This window comes from Typopeltis vanoorti, chromosome 3 (genome assembly GCF_054136105.1).
Source record: "Typopeltis vanoorti isolate ZY-2024b chromosome 3, IOZ_Tvanoo_1.0, whole genome shotgun sequence".
NCBI classification, from domain to species: Eukaryota; Metazoa; Arthropoda; class Arachnida; order Uropygi; family Thelyphonidae; genus Typopeltis; species Typopeltis vanoorti.
Window position 1 is genome coordinate 145683118 of NC_143551.1, and position 23119 is coordinate 145706236.

The 23119-nt window shown below is 37.0% G+C and overlaps 1 protein-coding gene across 2 annotated transcripts in view; it reads left to right on the forward strand.

The window, feature by feature from the left end:
- Positions 1-23119, forward strand: part of LOC150108636 (metalloprotease TIKI1-like) — a 271836-nt gene that overhangs the window by 42752 nt on the left and 205965 nt on the right. The window contains exon 2 of one of the 2 annotated variants that reach the window (XM_090416095.1): positions 7738-7797. In XM_090416095.1, the coding sequence (XP_090272221.1) occupies positions 7738-7797 (60 nt within the window). Of the gene's footprint in view, positions 1-7726; positions 7798-23119 lie in introns of both variants that reach the window. The other variant, XM_090416094.1, reaches the window with a different exon arrangement.

The window sequence follows — 23119 nt, forward strand, 5'->3', positions numbered from 1 at the left end:
CTCATCCATCATCCGCTTTACTTTTTTGAAATTACATTCAAAATGTTTGTTTACTTCTGCTTTATCAAATGACATGAAATTCGGAGTAGCCACGATACAAGTCGTACTTTTATATAGATATTTAACCCCCCCCCCAAAAAAAATATATATATAAATAATACGTTTACAATAACATGACTCGTCCTTAGTGTTATCAAGTGGAAGACAACACATTAATAAAATTCCACTTGACGAAGATGGATTTATTTTGTACGTAAGCAAAGGTATTAGAAAACGAGTTCCGCAGAAATAACAACACTAAAAGATATTTTATTTTGATATTAAATTAAGCAGTGCGTTTCTTTTCTTTTTTTTTTAAGATTTTCATTTATTTATTGAAGTCATCCAAATGTTGAGTCGAGATTGTCAGCATGATATATTGGGTCACCGAAGTACCAAAAATAAATCTAGAAGATTACAAGTCTGAAAGGAAGGGGAACTGGTAGTCGAAGAGAAAAGAAGACGGAGGTGTCCTTTAGAGGAAAACACGCACGTCTCGATATCCTTGAGGAAATAATAACATTTATAAATACTTCTGAAATGAAATAAATTATTTTTATTTAAAATTCTCTAAAGGTATTAATTTCATATTTCATTTGTTTGCTTCAACAATAAACTTGGAATTTCGAAGTTTGATAAAAAAAAATAATAATAATGTTTCAATTAATGTTAATTTATTAATTGAAAACCAACAATGCTCTTGTGTATTATCACCAACAGACCACCAACAATGAGTTCAATATCGTCTGCTTGATTCTGGCCATTTATATTGTTATGAATCTGATGCTCTCCGCTTTAGAAAAGTGGGTTTCAAAATATGATTTCTAGACCACTATTTGGTCAATGATTTTCCAACTAGTGGTCCTTGAAAATAAATGTTAGCACGCTTTGTAGAGTTCGAACAAGAATAGTAAAATAAAAAAGCCTTCATTGATTAAAAACACAAAGTACAATAGATAACGTTTTACAACCAACCGCTACTTGAAAGCAGTGGTACTGAAAAACTTTATTTTTAAATTTTATATTCATTCGAGTATGAAATTTTTCGTTGTTCATCCCTTATTCTAAATAAACTTTGTCGGTTAGAATGCAGTGAACCGTAAAAAGCGCATATACATTTGATCGGCTGCAGGTATCGTACTTGAAATCAATAACAAAGATGAATGCGTACTTTTAAAATGCTTTGTTTTTCAATTTCAATTTTTTATAGAAACAAATAGTGAGTTGGATTTTATATTGGTTATTATTTAAATAGATATAAAATGAAATAAAAAGACACAATTTTACTGTCTATAATTATGCCATCTAACCATTGGTATTTATTACAGCATAAACTCAGCAATACACTTATGGATATCTCCTTCCATACGGGTACTAGAGACAAACAATTGAAAAATCCCATATAATGTAAACAGAGAGCATCTCACGTGCAACTGTGATTGCATTACTATTACGTGACAACACAAAGTCAACACGAGGTCTGGAATTGTTATAATCAGTTGAATGGCACTTAAAATCGCAATCGTCGACGTAATACAGTCTCACGAGCGAGCTATGAAGGAAAAGTGGAGAGGGGGGGGGAGTTTCAGGGTAACGGATGCGACTGGAGATTTCTATACTGCAGCATTGTCTTTGAGTACATTAACTTTGCTAAGCAAATTTAAAAACGTTAATGGATTTGAGACAAAATATTAAAGTTATTGTAATTCCGTTTTTAAAAGTCATAGTAAAAGACAGGACCAACAGGAATTATTTAACAGATGTTTTCATTTATAGAGACACTTAGATTTCGTTGAATGCTCTCTAAGGTTTAATACGTTCCCAAATAAATTAAAAGAATTTATGCGGAACTTTATCTGTCTCTATTCGCTATAGCAAACAAAGCCATATTCTCTGTGTGTGTGTTGAAATAACCGCACTCTAGTTCAGTTCCGCGGCAAATTTTTCAGACAATCCAATAGCACGCGCTCGGAAGAATATCGGAGTTCATGGTTTCGACAATACTCACTTTTAAACCAGACAACCCTATTCAAACCATTATTTCGTTGTTCATCTTTACGAAAAGAGGAATAACTTCAAATACAAAGCCACCTTAACACTAATTGACGCTTTGTATTGACAATGCAATGAATGAAAGGCTTGAAACGTGCAGACAAAAGACAGCCGCGTGTGGGCGATTCTTTTGTGTGTCGTCGAAACCAACTCGTAATCCTTTCGAGTTGACTAAATGATATTGCCGAGTACACAAAGTCCCTTTAATACCACTTCTGTTACTGCGACACGTTATCCTCTTCGTTTCTTTGGCGCTCGTTCTCTCTTTTATGTTCGAAACAGTATAGACACAGGTGAATGTTACTTCCTGTTAACGGGTATTCAATAACCACCAGGAAGATACTTGAATGTCTCGGGTTCTAAAAATAAATGAAGTTCGCATTCAGCCTTTCAAGAAAGGTCAAGGGTTCAAACTCAATTCGAAGGTTCGCTTCATTAAATTTTATCCAACCTTAATCAGTATGCATGTGGTTATAGTCGAAGCCTTTGAAAATCTTTTCGGCGGGATTAATGATCTGTTCTTTATGGAAGAGGCAGTTAAGTACTCTCTAAATATGTTTATGAACTATTAAGGAGGCAGTTTAACTCTTATTTATTGATGCGAAGTTTAAAAATATTTTTCTACGAAACGTCTTTGTAATAATCGTCTTTTAACATTTACAAGGACATGGTCCTTTATAATCCTTTAAATTACGTAATTCTCTTTAAAAATATTTTAACGGATATTATTTAAATTAAGGGGATATTAAATCCCACATTATTTCAATGCCGAATATAGAAATTATATAAAGTATATAATTTATATAGAAATTATATAATTTAATATCCGCTTAATTTAAATAATTTTTACGTCGCCGAATTGAAGCCTCTTGGCTCTTTATTTTAAAATATTTTTTAAAATAAAGAGCTTATTATAAATAAAGTTTATTTAAAATAAACGGTATTGCTACTAGAGGCCTCTTAAAACTATGCAGTAAAAGTACTCAACTTTCGATTTTTAATTATTAGCTAAGTACGCTTAGCAGACGATAGATTCTATTGTTCATCCATGATTGTTGATTACTTGTGAATTATTAGTTAGCCAACTGCCTGATAGAAGTCAACAATGTAAAACAATTGTTGATCGGTATCAATTATTGTCGGCACATATTATGCCAATCTGCTTTGTCAGCATTTTGCTTTATCAGTGAAATGATGACAAGTCTTTTTCAGTGTGGTTATTAATAGATATTTTATTTCAACTATTCTTTACGTTCCACTTTGCTTGTCATAAACGTTTAATCAACAGCCCATGAGTTTGATTATAACAGTAGCTAACAAGAAAATTGCTGGTATAGTGCCAAGTTTGAATGCCATTATTTTTTTATTCCCCTCTCTCTCTCTCTCTCTCTCTCTCTCTTTTTCTTTGCTATGTTAGACATCTTCTGAAGAATAATTCAAATTTGAGCAGGAAAAGGCATAGATAGCATTTACATGACTTCTTTTATGCAAATATGTGTTGAGTATATACCGAATCTAATAATAAAAAAATATAAAAAAAGCTGGGGGCAGAACTTTTTTTTTATGTAGAGCAACTGACATTTCTGTTAATTGTGTGTGTGTGTGTGTGTGTGTGTGTGTGTGTGTGTGTGTGTGTGTGTGTGTGTGTGTGTGTGTGTGTGTGTTTAGCAATAGTTTTTGAATCCACCTACTGGAAAAGATCTCAGCCGATGTAAATACATAATTTTCCCTGCCACACTATCGAACGACGTGTTGGAGAATAAACCATCCTAAAACATTTAAGATATAACAGCATGCATTCTGAGCAGTAATACTGAGTCTAAGAAATCTGAGAAGTGTTGTCGTTTGTCATGGCAATGTTGACAACTTTCTTTAATATAGTGAATATAAAGACGCAGGAATTTTTTCCCCAACTTGAGATCATGAACCACCATTCTTCGATGTTTTCGCCATATAGTTCTTCGATACGATACAACAAGAGCAGACCATTGTTTTATGAAATCATCCATTCCATACGTTGATTGTTGAAACAATGACTATTATTTCATATCTGTTGTTACCTATAATACCTTAAGCAACAATCAGACATCTTGTGCCTGAACAATTCGGACAATTGTTGTTGTCTGAATTGTTTCTAGGCAACAATTACTTTTTTTTCTTCCATTATTGCTTGGAACTTCGCCAAATGAAAACAGATTTTCTTAACTTTTTTTGCGCCTGCCTATGCCCGCCCATTTCGATTGTTATCGGGCTACAACACTGGCCCCTTTAACGTTATTTTTGGAGCTATTTTGTAATCTAAATTAATAATGAACCACCTCTAAAGCCTGGAATTAAATTTGAATTTTTAACGACGTATTTTTCTATCTCTTCAATAAATAACCAACCATTATATTCGCACTCACGTATTGGTACTTTCTCGCTAGTGCACAAACACATGCTATTTACTCGGTATATCGGTTCAATTTTCGGTAATTTAAATATTCCATGACTTCGGCGAGATTCACTTGAATCCCTCCATCCATTATTTTCGCGAAGCAACAGGGTAGAATGAGCAAGATTGGAACACGCTCTTATCGCGTGATACGTTGAATATTTAAGTCCTTTGTCATCCGACTTTAAGCAATTCTCCCTTACGGCACTTCACTTTGAATCTATTAATAATCAGTAGAGCTGTGGTATTCATTCTGCATGGTTTGTTTATAGCAAATTGGCTCAGCTTCAAGTTCGGCCTTCTTCTTGTAGCAAATTGCTTCTCAGTCCCTTGAGGTACTTATAATGAAAGATCGTTCACTGGAAAGAATATTATTTAGCGTCCGTAAAAAGAAGGAGATTTTATGCACTCTCTCCGGCATATAGAGATAACAATTAATTTACCAAAGGATGTAATTTCTTGAGATCAGAGCAGGAATATCCCGAAAAATAAGTGCAAAGGTAAGTACTCCACTATGCTTATATTCCGTAATCAATTTTCGTTTTCTTAGACATTCAAAGATTATTCGGAATTGCAGTTTTGAAATTTAGTTTTCTGTTTAACACTGCGTTTGCATGAAACATAGGGTTGGAAGAGAAGAAAGTGATTTAAGAATACAACTTCAGATCAAGACCGAAGAAAACGATATAAAAGTGGGGTTATTAGCAAATAAGAAATGGCTAAAAGAAAAGTCTAACCCCAACTTTGACGTCATCCTAATTAATGTAATCATAAATCTCACATTAATTTCATCTTTGGTTTATTTCTGTATTAGGTCTTATCGCGGCCAAAGAAATAAAGTTGGCCTTCATAAACGCAGTCAGTGTTACGCTATGAGGAATTATCTGATTTGCATAGTCTGTTATATAAGTCTACCTTCTTTGTATGTCGTTTGCTTGGTTTGTTTTTGCAGGAGGATAAATCCCTTCCATCTTTGTGTGATGCGGATAATTTGTTTTCATTCGAAAAGTCCCGATAAAGGATCCTCACGTTCTGAACGGGATTTGAACCGGTCTGTGCAATGAAAACTCTTTAATGATTATGCTATGGAAATATCAAAGAAAATAACTATTTTACTTTATTATTTTATACTAAGGGCAAATAACTGCGATGATCTTTCATGCAAATTGAGTTTAGAAAAAATTAACCTGAAGTGGGAAATAAAGTTAAATCTTGACATTTTTTTTTACTTGCATTCAGTATTAATGATGCACAATCCTCCAGCATGTAACATAAACTATGCTTTGAAAATAAAACTACGAACGGCCTTAACCCCTAACAGGCCATTTTTTTAAAACATTTCATTAACGCAAGTAAAACCGTCCAGTCCAGAACGTGACTCCATAGTAGGACTGAACTACGTGAGCCATCATGTTACTAATCTCCCTTCAAAGAGGCTTCACGAAGTTCACGATACTGCCTTTCCAGAAGCGTTTTTTAGTCGTAGAAGAAGAGTTCCGTGAGATGCGTGCAATATATAGTACCAGTAAGAGATTCACTACACTGTTTTTCACACACACACACACACACACACGAAAGAGAAAGAATGTGTTATGTTGCCGACTGTCATATTTTCATTAATTACAGTTGCTGAGGTTTTCCTTCAAAACAAAACGTGCTGGTTACGGTCTTCTATCAAATAGTCAGAATGTAAAGAAATCGATAAAAAGAAATTTGAATTTGTAACACAATGATGGTGGGTCTTGCGTGATTTTTTCTGAGTGCCCATAAACAAATAGAAACAGTTTGTTTTTTGCCCGTTTCGTATCTTTACGGATCGGGCAAACGACCTCCAGGAATACGGGAAACGCATTACAAGTGACTTGATTGACTGCCCTCCTAATCAATATTACGTTCAATAAGTAATAAGACTATATTTATACAGAAAACAGATTACCTTTAATCGTCATCATTTACATGGTCTTTTTCGAAGTAACTACCGTGAGACGCGATGCATTTGTCCCAACGTTGCGTCCACTTCTTAAACACGTGAGAGTCCGTTTTTTGAGAGTTCTTTCAAAACCGCCTCCGCAGTTTTTACACATGCTTTGTTGCTTTCGAAATGGCGGCCTCTTAGTGGTTTTTTGAGCTGAGGAAACAGCCAGAAATCGCACGGTGCGAGATCAGGACTGTATGGAGGGTGTGGTAGGATATCTGTGTTGTTCTTCTGCAAAACGTCCACCACACAACCAGCAATATGTGGCCTTGCATTATCGTGGTGCAATAAGAAACCATTCTTCAACAATGGACGCTTCCTTTTGACGTGCTTGATGATAATCGCTGCTGTGTTGATCATTGTCTCTGTGCTGGACGCTGAAGGTCTTCCCTCACGTTCAAGATCTTCCACATTTTGCCTTCCTTCCTTCCTTAAAAGTTTTATGTAAGCGAAAAACACTTGCCCTCGACATTGCTTCCTCGTGGAAAGCTTCGCGTATCATGTTAAAAGTGTCCGATGCCGATTTTTGCAAACGCACACAAAATTTAATCGCATAACGCTGTTCCAAGGACGCTTCCATTTCGACGACTGGTCGTGCCTCGTGGGCGCGCCGAAACAAGCTTGTGTTTAGTCACGTGACACTCTGGCACATCAGCCCGTATACGCCATCTATCACCCTCTTTTGTTAATACATGCAGCAGTATTTCTTTATTCCACAGAAATTAATATTGTGATGAGTGGTTTCGCCACAGTGAAATTAGTCTTATTACTTATTGAACAGCCCTCGTACAAATGAAAAACTGATCATTTAGTGAAATAACAGAATGACACGTCGCACTGTTTTGATGTAAGGAAATAGCCTGAAATAAGCAACTAACCCTGTTCCTATTATTCTCCAAGTTTTGTAATATTGATTAAATATGCATTTCTGTCGTAGAAATCTGATTTCCTGGAATTACAATGCAACGTTAAGTGCATCTTCCTTTGTTACGTGTCAACGACAGAATGTGCATTACCTTCACCTGGGAAACACTCTAATTCTCAAAAATCAATCTGTATTCATCCATTCCCCCTCTCTTTGTCTGTTTTGTTAACATAAGTATATGAAGCACAATGTAATTATACTGATAATGAACGAAGATTGAACTAATAACAAAAAATTCAAATACTTTTGCATTAAAAAATAAATTTGTTCCTTACAGATCAAAGATCTTAAACTGTACTAGTTTTCTTACAGGTGATATGCGTTGCTGTGTTCTCCGTAGAAGGATATGAAAGACCTTCCTTTTGTAATGAGGTGAGTATCTTTTCAATGCTACTTGAAAAACAAACATCGCAGTAAAACGGTTACTACCTCACGTGCTCTTTTTTTAGTACTCGGATGAGCACAGTTGTAAAACAACTTTTTCAGTACCTTCCATCCGTGTGTGTGGGGGGGGGGGAGGGCACATCTGGTGTTACTATAAAACACGGAAGAAAGTAGCGCCTGTAGATGGAATTGGGTCGGATTGAATTGTTTAGAATTATGGCCGAAGCAGCCAAGGCCATAAGGGAAGGATATTGTGTCTCTTTACTGAGTGGTTTTCTGGTGGATTTGCCTGTTTTGCCGTATGATAAATCAGAGCTTTTTTTTGGCAAAAGATGCCAACGTGGCAAATGCAAAAACTGAATACTTCAGTTTCCCTAACCGATGACCAGCCCAAGTGTTCTCGAGATGCGGCCGATTTTATTTTCAGTCAGTTCTTATCTTTAACTTGGATACTCATTTTCTGGCTCCATCGGAGAAGAACATTTTCTTCTCTGATGGAGCCTTCTCAAAAGGTCCTCAGCATTTCAAGATTGAGTCTGTTTACCACACTGCTTATTTGACTTTCGTCTCCACAGACTTTTCACGAAGATTCGACAAACATAATGAATCTATCGTTGTATTATGTGTGTTGGCTAAGTAGCAATGCTTCATAACTAGGGAATTATTATAGAACAAGGGGGGGGTTTCCCCGTTGTCTTCTTTGTCCAATTAGTATTCTGTGTCTATAGATCTTCGCGTTCACGGAGCCTGTTGATCTGTTTTGAAAGACGGAAACCCTCCATCACCGTATGAGACCCACTAACTCACCTTTGAAAAGCCCTGATAAAGAGTCCTCGTGTCCTAGACGGGACTAGAACCCAGATCTTTCCAACCATAAGAGTCTGCAAAAAGCAACTGAGCTAAGCAGGCTCTGTTGTATTGCAATACTTTCTTTTTTTTACTTAAAGATTTTAAAATATATACAATTTTATAATTATTGTGAAAAAATGTTTTTTTGTTGTTTAGTTTTATGATTATATCCATGGAATAGTGAAAAAAGATGAGGATTTACTTGCATTTATATGTGATTATTCTTGCTACGAACTGAATTAGTTCATACGCTTAAATATTACTGTAATAGTCTAAAAGAAGTGACCAGCGTTAGCTTTAGCTCTAACTTTATTTAAATACTGTTATTTGATATTGCTACGAGGAAATCAACTCGCGTGTGTTTTGTCCGCCACTTGAGTGTACAAAACAAAACACATCTTCCAGGTTATCAGTTTAGCGAAGTTGATCAAACAAAACTTCCTAACTAAATTAGCGGTTTAGCTTACAAAGAGATCGTATGGTGAGCCGTCAGCACACATAATTCAGTAAAAGTAAAATTAAAATGGCTTTAAAATCTAAATTTAACCAAGATGGCGAAGAAGAATTAGGTTGGATTGTTTTGGATCACGGTTAAAGTATCTAAGGTGTGTGTGTGTGTGTGTGTGTGTGTGTGATCACTATCACTGGGATGGCATAAGCGCCAATAGTTGAACATATAAGTCGACCACGATTTGAACTGGAAAACAAATCATATCCGGTTCTGTTATCAACAAATTACGATGCATATATTATGATGACCCCACACATCGAGAGGTCACAAGACCTATAACATAACACTGCTACGTGCGCGTAATCGTTCATGGAGAAAGACGTAATCTATTGATATGTTTCTTAAAGGTTATGTTCGGCAGGAGAAACAGTATGGGGGAGGTTGTTCCGAAGAATTGAGGGGGGGATGGAGCAAAGGAAGATGATCAGAAATTCGTTCGATATGTAGTTGCTGTAATTGTTACGTGGTTGAGGAATGGCTGCAGCCAAATCAGAGGAGCAAAGAAAGTCGCTTTTAATCATACTGAAATTATTAACTCTAATTTAATCCGTCTTAATATGAGGCAGTTGTACTTTTACAGCTTATTTCTCTTTTTACATCTGAATAAGCATTGAGTCAGTGTCAGCGATTGACAATCTATCCTCAAAATAGATTTGCTCTAATTTTTTTTCAAGAAGGAAAAAAAAAGTGATCTGCACCCAGCGCCATCTAACATTCCTAGTATCAAAAATGGTTAATCTGTTAATAAAATCTTAGAGATGAAATTTCGAAACAATCTTTAACAGGGGAATAAGACTGGGATTATTATCTCTGCACTTGAAGGTTCATTCATTCATTTGCCTGTTGGTGATTCAACGGCCGTGAGCCCCTTTTACGGGGAGGTACGGCACCACCTCAAACCCCCCCTATTTTTATAGCTGACAATTCAGATCTATGGCTGGAGGGATTGTCTTAAGTATTCCTGACTGCATCCGTGTGTGTTCATGGGGCCGGTTTGCCTGCTTGCGAGATGAAAACCCCCCAGATAAACTGGGGGAAAATCCTGCTGTCCACGCCCAAGACCGGCTAATTTGTCTATGGATCCTTAAGCTCCTCACGTCCACGACAGGAATCGAACCTAGGACATTCCTTCCCCCAGGCATATGGTTGCAAAGCGCATAGCCACTAGGCTAACCACGTGGACCATTTTAAGGTGTCTTTCAATTAAACATAATAAATTCGTGGCTTATATTAAAGTCTTTTTGTCATCTAGCTAAAGTCCCAGACGATGATGGGCGGCATTTTCACGACTTCTTGAGTGGGCAAAGCAAAATTACTTTTACCTGAGGTATCTGATAAAGGTTGGGCTGAATGTTAAGAAATCAAGAACATTGTGATTCCATTACGGCTGCCTCTCATGTGTAAAGCGTAAATTCATATTTGGGTACTTTTAGATGACATTTTGATGGCTGGTAAAAACCTTTTTAAGGAAAAACTTACCTACTCTTCCTTAATCATTCACAATTAAATAAAGAAATTCTTCACCGTGCTAATCATTGAACTAACAAACGCATATCTGTAAGCTTACAACAAATTCAATGGCAAACAAATAAATGAAAATAATAATAATATTCAGCGAAAAGCAGATAATTTTGTGATGTTGCTAATTAGAATCCTTAGCGTGATAACAATAGTTTTCTAAGATACGAAGAACAAAAAAAAAATAATAATAGTTCTTTACGTAACTTGATTATGACATAGATAGACTTGCTTAATCTGGAATGAAATTGGATTGGATTTTCATCATTTTTTTTATCAAATTACATCAACGTTGATTAAGTATTTCATCATAAGAAGGGGTGGGGGAGTCTTAAGAATAGCTATTTGCGCTCCACAGAGAGCAGCGTCTTCAAAACATTGAAACTTGATTAACAGAAATCACTTAACAAATAATGCTGGAATTGCCGAATTACTACCATGCTTTTTATATTTTTTAACTTAGTATAAAACTAATGCATTTAATGATGTGTAATCAGTGAACATATGATGCAAGTTAATAGTAATCTTGGCAATTTCTGTACATTACATAAAGATAGGAAAAAAAAACAGATAGAAAAGAAAAATAACAATGTACTTCTCTTTTGTATTTTCGTCTGCTAAAGCAGACGAAAATACAAAACATTCACAGTTTATTTTTCGTCGTGCTGGCAACAATGCGAAAAGCGTGGCTAGCAACAATAATGCGAAACAGAATCCAATTTAACAATTAATACCAAACAGCACAAAACAAAAGAGCACGCAGAATGAAGTTATAAAACAGAAGACAAACAGAAAATGAAATAAAAAATAGAAATGTACAAATGGATTAGGAGAGAAAACACACAAAGTTTATATTAAATATACAATTCATTCTACATTGGAATTAAATAACAAAAAGAAGAACAAAAGGCTAATGAAAAAAAAAAGAAGAAAAAAAAGAGCCCGACTAGAAAAGTACTGCATTGAGAAAGAAAGAGAGAAAAAAAAAATTCTAAGTTAATTTAAGGTTTTCTCGTGTTGATGTAAACATATTTGTATCGGATTCTCTGAAGAGAAACTAATCAAGCCTCAAAGAAACGCATTGAAGCCAGCATAATGAAAGTTTGCCAGGAAGTTGGTTTGGGAAATAAGGGTAGTTGCGATGTACGTGCTCTCATATAGCCGCTGTTTTCTGCACTGACGTGTAGTAATGTCAGTCATGTACAGCTTTATCTACTAACCTTTTTTTTTTTTTTTTTTTCTTTTAGCCACTGTAATCATTCCCATAGCAAGAGAGTGCAAACCATTCGTCACCAAGCAAGGGCGTTTTTACTAAAGAAAAGAGAAATCTATTTACTTGTTAATGTTAGAACTTCTTGTTACAAGAAGGATGTTTTGGGGAGTTTCTGTTTTTTTATTTTTATTTTTTTATTTTTTTTGGTATTAACTTAGGATAAATGGAGATTCGTATTGATCATTAGTTGATGCTAGATAAATATTGTCAAGAAAGAGGATTTTTTTTTTGTTTTTTTGTTTTTGTTTTTTTTTGTAAGTAATATTGGGATGTCCAAGTACTGAACGACACATGGGGAGATAAAAAAAAAAAAATCCGTCTTGAAGCTTGCAATTACTTTCTTAGTGAGTAGTTCGTCTGGATTACTTTAACTAGCGCTACCTACTTTGCAGAAACAGTCCACTTCAAAGTAACAAGCCGTAGTTACTATCGTGACCACACAAATGGGGAGGAGCAGATTAGGGTGCACCGATGACGATACACTTTTCTAACTTCCTGTCTCTTTCTCTCGCTCTTGACACACCATTAGTAGAAGTGACCGATCGCTGCCTAACATATCGATTTCGTGCGGTAGACCCCGCTTGAGAGTGTGTTCAGGATTTACCATTGACATATGTACTTCTTCAAGCAGTCGCTTAGACCTCCACTATCCCCCACAACCCCCCATATCACTTGGCCTCCTGTGTTTGTTACGTGAGCAATCTGTGCAACAGCAGAGATTGGGGAGAGGAGGGGGGAGACCCACACACTTTTAAAAACTGCTTCCAATACGACTCTTCTTGCGAAGGAGCACAGATCGGATTTCTTCGGTTAGTTTTTCTTCTGCAAAGTCCGTCATCTTACTTTAGTGGTCATGAAGAAAAGACTGAAGAATCACTCTCTCTCTCTCTCGCTCGCTCTCTGTGAATAATTGAATAAGTTTGATTCAATTTGAAATTTTCGGCCGTAGGCTACACAGACGAAATTTTTCTGTTTCACATTTCGCAGTCTTCATTTCATTTTTTTTTTTTTTCGTCTTCACTAAGAAATTCAATTACTTCTTCAGACTTACTCGCCTTTTAGACACTTCGCATGAAAATGAAAGATTTCGTGATTATTTGAAAAGTTCCCATCGCAGTTTTTCATTTAAAAAACGACCCTATCCGAAATAAGAAGAAAGTTTGGCCCGAAGTCCCGTTTTCAATGATTCTCGCTTTAATCGTCTTTAATTATTTCTTGGCATTCAGAGATAAAACTGTATTCTCATACACATTTAGAGCTTCAAGGGTTTCGAAAGAACCTTAGAAATGTCATATATATCAAAGCAGATTCTTTTTTTTTTTTTTGTTTCAAACTTGTATTACCAAACGACATCCAACAATGAAGATCGCATTGCCGCGAGCAAATCATAATATATAAAAAAAAATTAAAACATTTCTACAGAAAACCGAAATCACCTGCTCTAGAATAAAGTTAACGAACAAAAGAATCTGCAGGCGATATTTTACTGACACAATGCTTAAGGGTTATTAGAGTTTGATGTAACTCAAGCTCCAATGAACGTCATTTGTTCTTTAAACAGTCTTTGAAAAGAAGATTAACTTTTTTTTCTTTCTAAAGAATTTAATTATTGTATTTTTTTATTTCTTTTTATTATATCTCCTAGATAGAAGAAGCATTATAATATTAAATGATGTCATCGTTCCTTCAGTGGGACCACAGAATTCTTTCTCGTTAGTTTAGAAACAAAATATTAATGAAACACAATGTTGGAACGTCCCACACATAAATCACGTGAAACGTTTGCGCAAAAAAAGTTTCGAGCAAAAATTAAAGATCATTTATTCCTTAAAATATACATGAAAATTTAAATGGATTTCAGTTCGCCAAATGCATAAGTACACCGATATATAAAAAGTTTCTATTTTTTTTTTATGCAGATAAATTTAATTTTAATTAACATAAAATAAAAGACAATATTTATGCACATCAATTCTTTGATCTCAACACTACCTGTTGAATAAATGAACACTCTTCAAATCCTTAAGAATTTTCTTTAAAATCAACTTTATTTCCCAACAAAAACCAGCCAGGTATTCAAGATACTTGAGGATTTCTCTTTAACGTGAAGATCCCATCAGGTTATTCATACCACAGAGAATCTATTATTAAAAAAAAAAAAAAAAAAAAATTATGAAGCTCATTTTATAACAACGCAAAACGTGTATCAAATTATTTTATAGGTACACAAAATAGGAAATAAATATCAATATTTATTTAGCTTCACTATTTTTATTTCTAGTTTCATCGGGAAAATGGAGGAAGGTAAATGGTCATTTTTTTTTTTTCTCAAACAGGTAGCTAAGGTTATTCCCTCCCTGAAAACAAGCAAAGTAGTCTGGGAACACATGGAATTGACAAACATAATACATCGACGTCTCACGACCTGAGCTGCCTCAACAAGATCATTTCAAAAACAGCAACACATTATTCTTCAGCAGCACGTGAGATGGCTGTCGTAGCTTGCGCAGTCTAAACAAATGAAGAATGATCGCCAAAGTAGAACGCTGATCAATATTTTTCTGTGCGAATCAAATTTCATCTTTTACTCCCCCCCCCCCCGAATGTATTAGCAGATAGCTACTAATGAATTAACAATGAAGTGCTTCTATACAGTACATAATTATGAAATCTAAATTTTACTAATAACAATGGACTTGGCTAATAAAAGCCAGAGTTAACAATGGCCAATAAAGCCAACAATTAACCACGAATCGTATTAATTGTAATAGTGCTTAAACTCAAAACAGTGCATTTCCATGAGTCTTGATTGGGGTGACTGTTTCAGAGAAAAATGAGGGATGGATGAGCATTCGAAAATCATCCCCGGTTTTTACTTTTCAGAATCGTATAAATGGATTGCACAAAATTCATGAAATCTTGAATGTTACGATTCTAAACAATCTCTCCTTTCTCTGATATCCATTTCGAAGATTACTAAATGCAAATGTCCTATGAGTAATCTTGGTACATAATAATTACGTAGCAGGATGGAGACCTTTTTTGTCATTCATACAATAATCGCCATCATTTCAAACAAAGCAGTATTGTGCAGGAATCCATCATGTGACCCGACAGTGTCTTATTCTCCGTATACTAAAAATGTATTGATGCATATTTCATGAGTTTGGAGTTCAGTTGGTGCATTGCTTAGGCTCATCTTAATGGACTTTTTTCCATATTTGTTCTTAAGAATATTCAAAGGTACTCTTCATTGGTTGCCATGGTAACAAACGTCTGGAAGACATGGTGGTGGTGGGGGGGACGTATGCCTTCTAAGTTCCGTCAAAGAATCTCTGATTAGAAGGGGGGGGGGGAAAGAGGAAAAAAATCTTACCGCTACGCCCATTTACGGACATTTGATAGGAGTAATAGGTCACGTTTTCCTTTCCTGTCCAACTTTTTGTTTCGACCGTGTTTGATGACAAGCTATTTTCCTGATGATCAGCTGCAACCCCCCCCCCTTATCCCCCCCGTGAGCGATGATCGTCATCCGCCATAAATCACCTTACCAGTTGGCATGAATTCTTTTGTTCGTGCACGTCAACAAAGAATTATGCGCCACCCGCTATTTCATTCCGTGCCCGCCTGAACTTGGGCGGATTAGGCTTCACCGATTTATTTCGGTACGGCAAGGGAAAAGAAGAAGGCGCGCGCGCGTGAGAGAGAAACGCTCGTGGGCTGCGTGCGTAAAACTATACGAACGGTGCCCGAGTCAGCTGTGTTGGTTTTAGCACTCTCGTGGAGGTGGCGCGAGAAGAGGGGGGGGGAGGGGGCGTAGGATTTACCGGCAATCCACGAGGAAACTAACTACGTTCTGCGAAGAATCGAGACGTGGGGGGGGGGGAAGAGAAAGGGGACGGAAGAGAAAGAGAGGGATTGTTACCCCGGCAACGGCGCACGTGCTGTCATTCGAAGACAAAACCCCCAGGTAAAGTCATCGCTTGTCGGTGTTCCGGACGGTGCTGTCAGCCAAGAGAAAATCACGGGTTGGGAATAGTAGATAGATGGACATTTTCATCTAATAGTAGGGAGCATTGCGAACAGCGTATTTTGGCACCTTTTTTTTTTTTTTTTTTTTTTTTCCCTCGCTGCTAAAAGCATTGACAAAAGATCACAGCACTGTTCGACAGTTTTCCCTTGATACGTAAGTAAGATGAAAGCTATTAACCCAGTTCTCTTGCTACAACAAATGCATGACGGTTAGCAACAATATATGAACGTTGCTAATGATCCTTAAACAATTAAGCTCGTGCGAAATTGAATTATCTCGTTCTTCAACGTGAAAGCTCGCGAGGATTTTGCTTAGTGGAGTGTTCGAAGGATTCCATACAATTAGCATTATAAGTGGAACACATTCACTTCCCTATCGTATACTCCCTAGTGTAATAAGTAAATTAAAAAAAATATATAGTCCATTCTTAAAATAAACTCTATTTTAAGTGAAATAAAATTTAACACTATAAATGAAAGCATAAAAAAATCACAAGCAGCGATCCATTTTTATATTTAGGAGATGTAGAGAAAATACATTAAGTGGAATTTATTGGGAGGCTAACAAGAAAGGAAAAAAGAAAGTCAGGATGTCGAAAAAAAAAGACTTGGATACTCTTATTTCTGACACATTTTCTGTGTTTGCACTCATCTTTTTCTAGAAATTTTGAAGTTATGACATCATCCATGTTATTAGTCCTTTTCTAAAGCTGACACAATCATTTGAGAAGGAAATATTCAAGAGAGATTTAAAAACTACAGTTTTAAATCCAAATTTGAAAAATCGACCGTAGAACTCACGCTGTTTCAGACAATAATACAAGTTAAGGTTTAGGATCGCGAAATGGCAGCACTTTTCTCGTATGCTCTATCTCCAAAATCGTCAAAACCAGAAGCAGCCAAACTATCGATGATGAGTAAGAATGGAGAAGCCGCTCCCCTCCCCCTCCCCCATTAATGGCACAAGTAATGAAATTTAGAGGATTTGATACGATTCATTCGATTATTTATTTTATTCAACGCTTTCTCGAACTTGTGTGTACTACAAAGTAGAAGAATCTACAAATGCGCGTAATATTATTCTAGTAAAATGTTTCTGTTTTTATTCTTTCTGTAACAACTATTGAAAAGATTATTAAACTGCATTTATAGTTTTTTTTTCCTTCGTCCTGTTTTGTTTTTGCAGCCTGTTAATGAACTGCTCATTTAATTCTTAATCCCACGTTCGTGTCTTACAATGTTTTTAAACCCCTTGACTCGTGTTGCCATCGCAAAGAAGGAAGAAAATTGCTGAGAAATATAATTTTAAAAGCAGAAATCATCAGACGTTCCACTTCGTGTTTAATATGTCATTTTTATCTTGTTTCTTAAAGGAAGAATGCTGCAAATAATCCTTTGTTAAGATGAAGAGGATTTTATGAAGCGAACAGGAAGGGGGGGAGGCGGAAGCGAGGGAGGGGAGCAGTTTACGTAACAAACACATGCCAATAATTACTCCCAAGATTTATTCTGCACATCAGGAAAATGGGAACACACGCGCACGCACATACACACACAGAATGGAGATTATGTGGGATTAAAATCACAGTTTATGTTCCCGCTGGTATTTTTGCAATTTAGCTTTGTTGTTTCAGCAGGAATGTACAAAGCAATAAACTGAAATAATGAGTCTAAATAGAGGGCGTTACTTCTGCACGTTCCACTAAGCCAGCGAATGGCGTGGTCTGGTTTTGAATACTATTACCATGACACGCGTGATATTTTGAACTCGTGCTTGGTGATTTTGAAAGGAATGAGATGAAAACGAATTTGCAAAAGAATGTAATATGAAAAGCGATCCTTGTTCCGGTTCTCGAGGCGAAAAGAAAAAATGGCCGATCTTGCCTTAGTTGAACATGGGCGTGATGCCTCGCAAGGCAATTGGGATGAACGACATGTGCAGTTTGGATGAATCCGATCTAGCACTCGAAGAACTTTATAAGCGCTACTGAAGGTCACTAAAAATGGACAAACCGGCCAAAGAACACACACACACATGCACCAGTTGACCGACAGCACACACTCGCCTGAGAGCTTTGATTCTTTCGTGTGATTCTAAACAGGAGCATCTTAGAAGACAAGAATACGTTAAGTCAATTTATAATAAACTCATTTTTGTGTAACATATACTTATCAGGATAAACCCCCCGGTGTTCTGCAAAACTTGTTTCATTGATCTTTCATAGGTCTTAATTTTAATTCCTTTATTTACTAGATGCTTCTGAAGCGTGTGTGTGTGTGTGTGCGTGCGCGCGCGGGCGCATCAGATTACAATCCTTTGGACACACTGTGGTCATTTCCGTACCTCGTGGGATTTTGGGAGTGGTCTTTACTGAAAGAAGTGGTAGCAACTCCTTTTCCAAGCAGAATTAGTTGAACAATTACTAACATCCATTCACATAGCGGGATTCGAACCTGTAGCCTATTGGTTGTCGACGGAATACGCTAACCATTCGGTCAACTCCTCCTTCTTCTACTTATTTAATCCCAGTAGCCCGTTATCTTCGTATTAGGCATGACCTATTACGATTTGAAACCGCGACCGTCTTGAGGATAAGGTGGTTAGCCCTATGTCTCCCGGTTTGTCTTGTCTGTAGATGAGTATGTTCACCTGTTTTGAGGGATGAAAAACCCGAGTTTCGGGGTTAAAAAACCCTACCTCTGTATGAGACTGGCTAACTCATCTTTTGTCGAAAGAGACCAGATAAAGGTTCCTCACGTCACGGACGAGAATCGAATCCAGGTCTTTACGACCAAAGGGCTTCGTCTATAGTACCGACTGAGCTACTAAGGCTTTGTTCCGCCAACTAGGTCGGCTGAAATTAGTTGAATGCCGTTCTAAAAAAAACGAACCGCATACGGCCGAAACAATTAAATCTATATGATCAATGTATTATTGATCGCATCTGTACATTTTATGTGTTCTTTTGGTTGGCATGCTTGTTTTGCTGGATTAAAAAACACGGCCATCTCCTCCTGAGACCGGATACTACGGATATTTAGACACACTGTATTATTCTTACAAGCAAATTTCCTTTATTTATTTATTATTATTTTTTTTTTTATATTTTCCTTCCTGTATTTCTGATGATAACATTTTCTTAGTTGAGACCAAGCACATAAACTCTGTGCGTGTGGTGGTAGTGGGGGGGGGGGAGCTCACAGTTTTATTTTTATCGACACACAAGTTGATTTACGGCCCTCAGTATAAATGATGGTACTGTCAATGAAACGGACGACTGCGCGTCTGTATGTGTGCGTGCGTGCGTGCGGTAATCAACTCGGTTGTTTCGATTAACACTCAATTAACCCAGTTATACTCCTCGAACCAAAGCGCAGCGTTTTATGCAAAATCCATCGCGCAATAATTTAATTTCTCCGAAAGCAATTCGACTTACGGACTGAGTAGTTTTACATTTCATTTCCTTCTGCAGGCAAAGGTGGATGCAATTTGAATCGATGGGGCAGAGTTCTGCGACTTTGATTTCGCCTCCGATTCGGAAAGATTCTGTCACGCATCATCAATCAACACGATGAGCTGATTTGTACAGTTGGTGAGCGACCTTTCGTCCCGCTTCTCATTTGTTCACATTAAAGTCAACAGACGGGGTGGATGCATCAGTTTAAGGAGCGGTTCGCGTATCGATGTTCTAAAATTAGTATTCCACTCACTTCGTCATAAGTCTTTCAAGTTTTCCGAAGTTTCATTAGGCAAAAATAAATGCGCGATTTTAATGACGCCTTGTAGGTGAGGTGTACAGAACGAAGCAGGCTTGGACGTAAATTACGTAACGATTTGGATGGGAGGAGGGAGGGAGGGTGGAATGTTTTGTGACCATAGACCAGGCTCCCGTTATGTTCTATAGGGCAATGTGACAGAGGAGGATGTCTCGTATTCGAATAAAGAGCGATGAGAAAATTTATGGGCGATTATGGGCTTTAATAAATATTTATTCCGGGTGTAGTTTGGAGCCATAAAAGTATGGCCACAGCAAAACTATTGGGACCTCGCAACTTAATGAGCAGACGTCTCAGGACTGTGCAACATTAATATGCTCTTGACGCCATTGTAAGATGTATTGGCGTTTTACATCATACTGAGAGAAAGAGAGAGAGAGAGAGAGAGAGAGAGAGAGAGAGAGAGAGAGAGGCATGATGGTTAGAACGGAACTGTCGAAGTGTACATCAAGGATCGTTCTAATTGGCAAATTGCAGTTGGTTGTCAGGAGCTTAGGTAATTTTTTTTCCCCTTTAGATTATCTATGGGTCCGCGCGGTTAACCGAGTGGCTATGAGCTTTGCAACCATATGATTGGGGAAGGAGTATCCTGGGTTCAATTCCCGTCGCCGATGTGAGGAGTTTAAGATCTTTCTCAGACATAGCCAAGTTAGCCGGTCTTGGGAGTGGACAGCATCCCCCCCCCCCCCAGTTTATCTGTGTGTTTTTCTCCCGCAAATAGAAACCGGACCCTTGAACACACGTTGCTACAGTAAAAAATACTGCCCTTAAGGAATGTAGCAGAGGAGTGGCGAACTAGCTGTATTAATTCGTCGTAAAGTCTCCTTATTAGGAAGGGGGGGGAAGCTCAACCGTCCTAGGACGGATGAGAAAGGATAGGATAAATTATCTATACTTTTGTCTTCCACAGCTGTGTTATAAAGGTTAAACTATCTATTGGAGACTCTCACTATCTACCACGTGAGTTTTTGGCAGAAGGAATGATGGGAAAATTAAAATCATATCCGTTAGTGTTCTTGTTGCAGTTTCAGGGTTGGTGTATTTTGATTGGCTGTTTCTCTTTGTCTCTCTTAATAGACTCTTCTTTAGATCATAAATGCTGTTAATGATTACTTAGACGAACTTTGTGGTATCTTATTTTACGGAGGAATTTTCATAGCGTTTATTCAATACAGTTTGTTTCCCTCAATCCTTCCTTCAGTAGGCTCAATGGCTTGTCACGACCAAGTTGGCATCTTAGAAACCCGATTATTGCTTATGATGGGGGTGGATAATTCTGCTATCGGTGTAAATTGCGCGTTTGTCTGTTGTGCTAGATGAACAACCTTCCACCCCGTACGAGACCGGCCAACTCATCTTCACTAGAAAAACTCTGATCAAGGTTCTTCGCATGCTAAATGGGATTCGAACTCGTGTTTTTCTAACCAAAGGACATCGAGGGAACTGATGGAGCTATGAGGCTCTGTTTCAATATATTGGGAATGAAATTGTCTGTAAATTGTCCATTCGGATTAGTGATCTCATAACAGTGAGTGTATGGGCTAGTTCGTCTTTTTTTGCGAAAAAAAAAAAAAATTCTAAAATTTTTTTTTTTTAATATATTAGGTGTAAGACTCGTATTTTTAAGTTCTTTTAAGTTGACTTCTGACCATTTAGCCATGGATAAACCAAGGCGATATCAGTATTTACATTAATTATGCAAACCATACACGTAAATGTTCTTATTCATGAAAAATGCACAGTGTGAGTCATTTTGTGCACAGACTATTAGCGTCCGTAAACTCGTACTTTGGTAAGTTCCACAGATTTTGTTGTCATTGCGAACTTCAGGAACGTTCGACAGATCTGTCTTTATAAACTGCACGAAACGGACCAGCATTTAAAATCCAGGTGGATTGAATTAACTCCTTCGTAGTTTAATAAACTGGAAAGGAAACTTCTAAACTCATCGTTTATTTCTTTTGATTTAGAAAAAAAAAAAAGCTGTTTGTTGACTGCGTGTACGTATCGAAGACACTCCACAAACAAGTAAGACAGGAGCGCCTGTGCATCGAAGTTAACAAGGAGTATTACATCTCCAAGATTTTAGGACTGAACGAGATCTCTTCACAACAATCCCTTGTCGATACACAGAAAATTACTTTTTCTTTCTTTACCTCAGTTTCAATTTTCTTCAGGGCAACTTTACAGTTCTTTAGTATTACTGAGGGGAGGATCGTGGGGGGGGGGGAGAGGAGAGCAACGAAGTTTGTACAGATGAAAGAACTTTTTAAAACTCTTGAAAAAAGAAACGATAAATTATCAACCTCTTGAACTAACAGTAAAGAAACTATACTTTAATAGAACGAAAGAGTTTCGAAGAATAAAATGTACAAGTTTAAGAAGTAAACACTTCTTGTTATGGTTGTTGCTCGCTTCATACGTGGTAGGAAAAGAAGCCTTCCGATGACTCTTCATCAGATGTCTCCAAGAAGGAAAAACGACTTCGCTCAGAAAGCAGGAAGTCTTCTGTTAGTATCTGTTGATTTACGTAATAGCAGCTCAGTTATAATCGTTTGTTGATTTTGTAGGTATTGTTTCAGTTAGGCATTGTTGCCATCTCAATTTCACAACAATGTATTAACACGTCATAGCTTACTTATTGTTGAAGCTTTTCATGCTATCGTTTGTTTCATTGAAACAACTTCTCCATTGTTTTAATGTTTAGTTTTGCTGCACAAACTAAATATAAAATTTAATCAAGGAGTTACCTTATAATGCGCGATGTCTCCGATTCGGCGTAACAGAACAAATATAAACTTTAGCTGATAGCAATAAGACCAAACATTTTTCTTTCACTCTTAATCAAAACGAGACATTAAACGAGTTGTCCTCATTTCAGATGTCAAACGTTATCAGCGCTACGTGTGTTTCTTTACACTTTAACGACGTCATAGAAATTCCTACCTCCTGCGCTAACGTACTGTTGTAAAAGAAAAGCAGTTTATTGGCCTACGGGTATGCTTGAAAGTTTTATTGCCAACTGTTTTCTTGCGTGAGTCGTTTGACTTCCCGGTAACAACCAACATTCCTACTTGTAGGTGTGTTTTAAGACAAAGCTCATAAGAACTACCTCCGTTGTCTGAATCGAAATCAGAACTGACAACGATCGTATCTAGCTATCTCATCTTATTACTTCTCTTTCCCTAGAATGAACAGCATGTTTTCAAAGTTTTTTTTTTTTTTTAAATAAGAAAAAGTTATAAATTTGTACTATATACTTCCTCGAAGATGGTCAACATATGCATATTGAACAATGCATTTCGTTAGGTATTGTTGCCATCGTAATTCCACCACAACAATGTATTAAC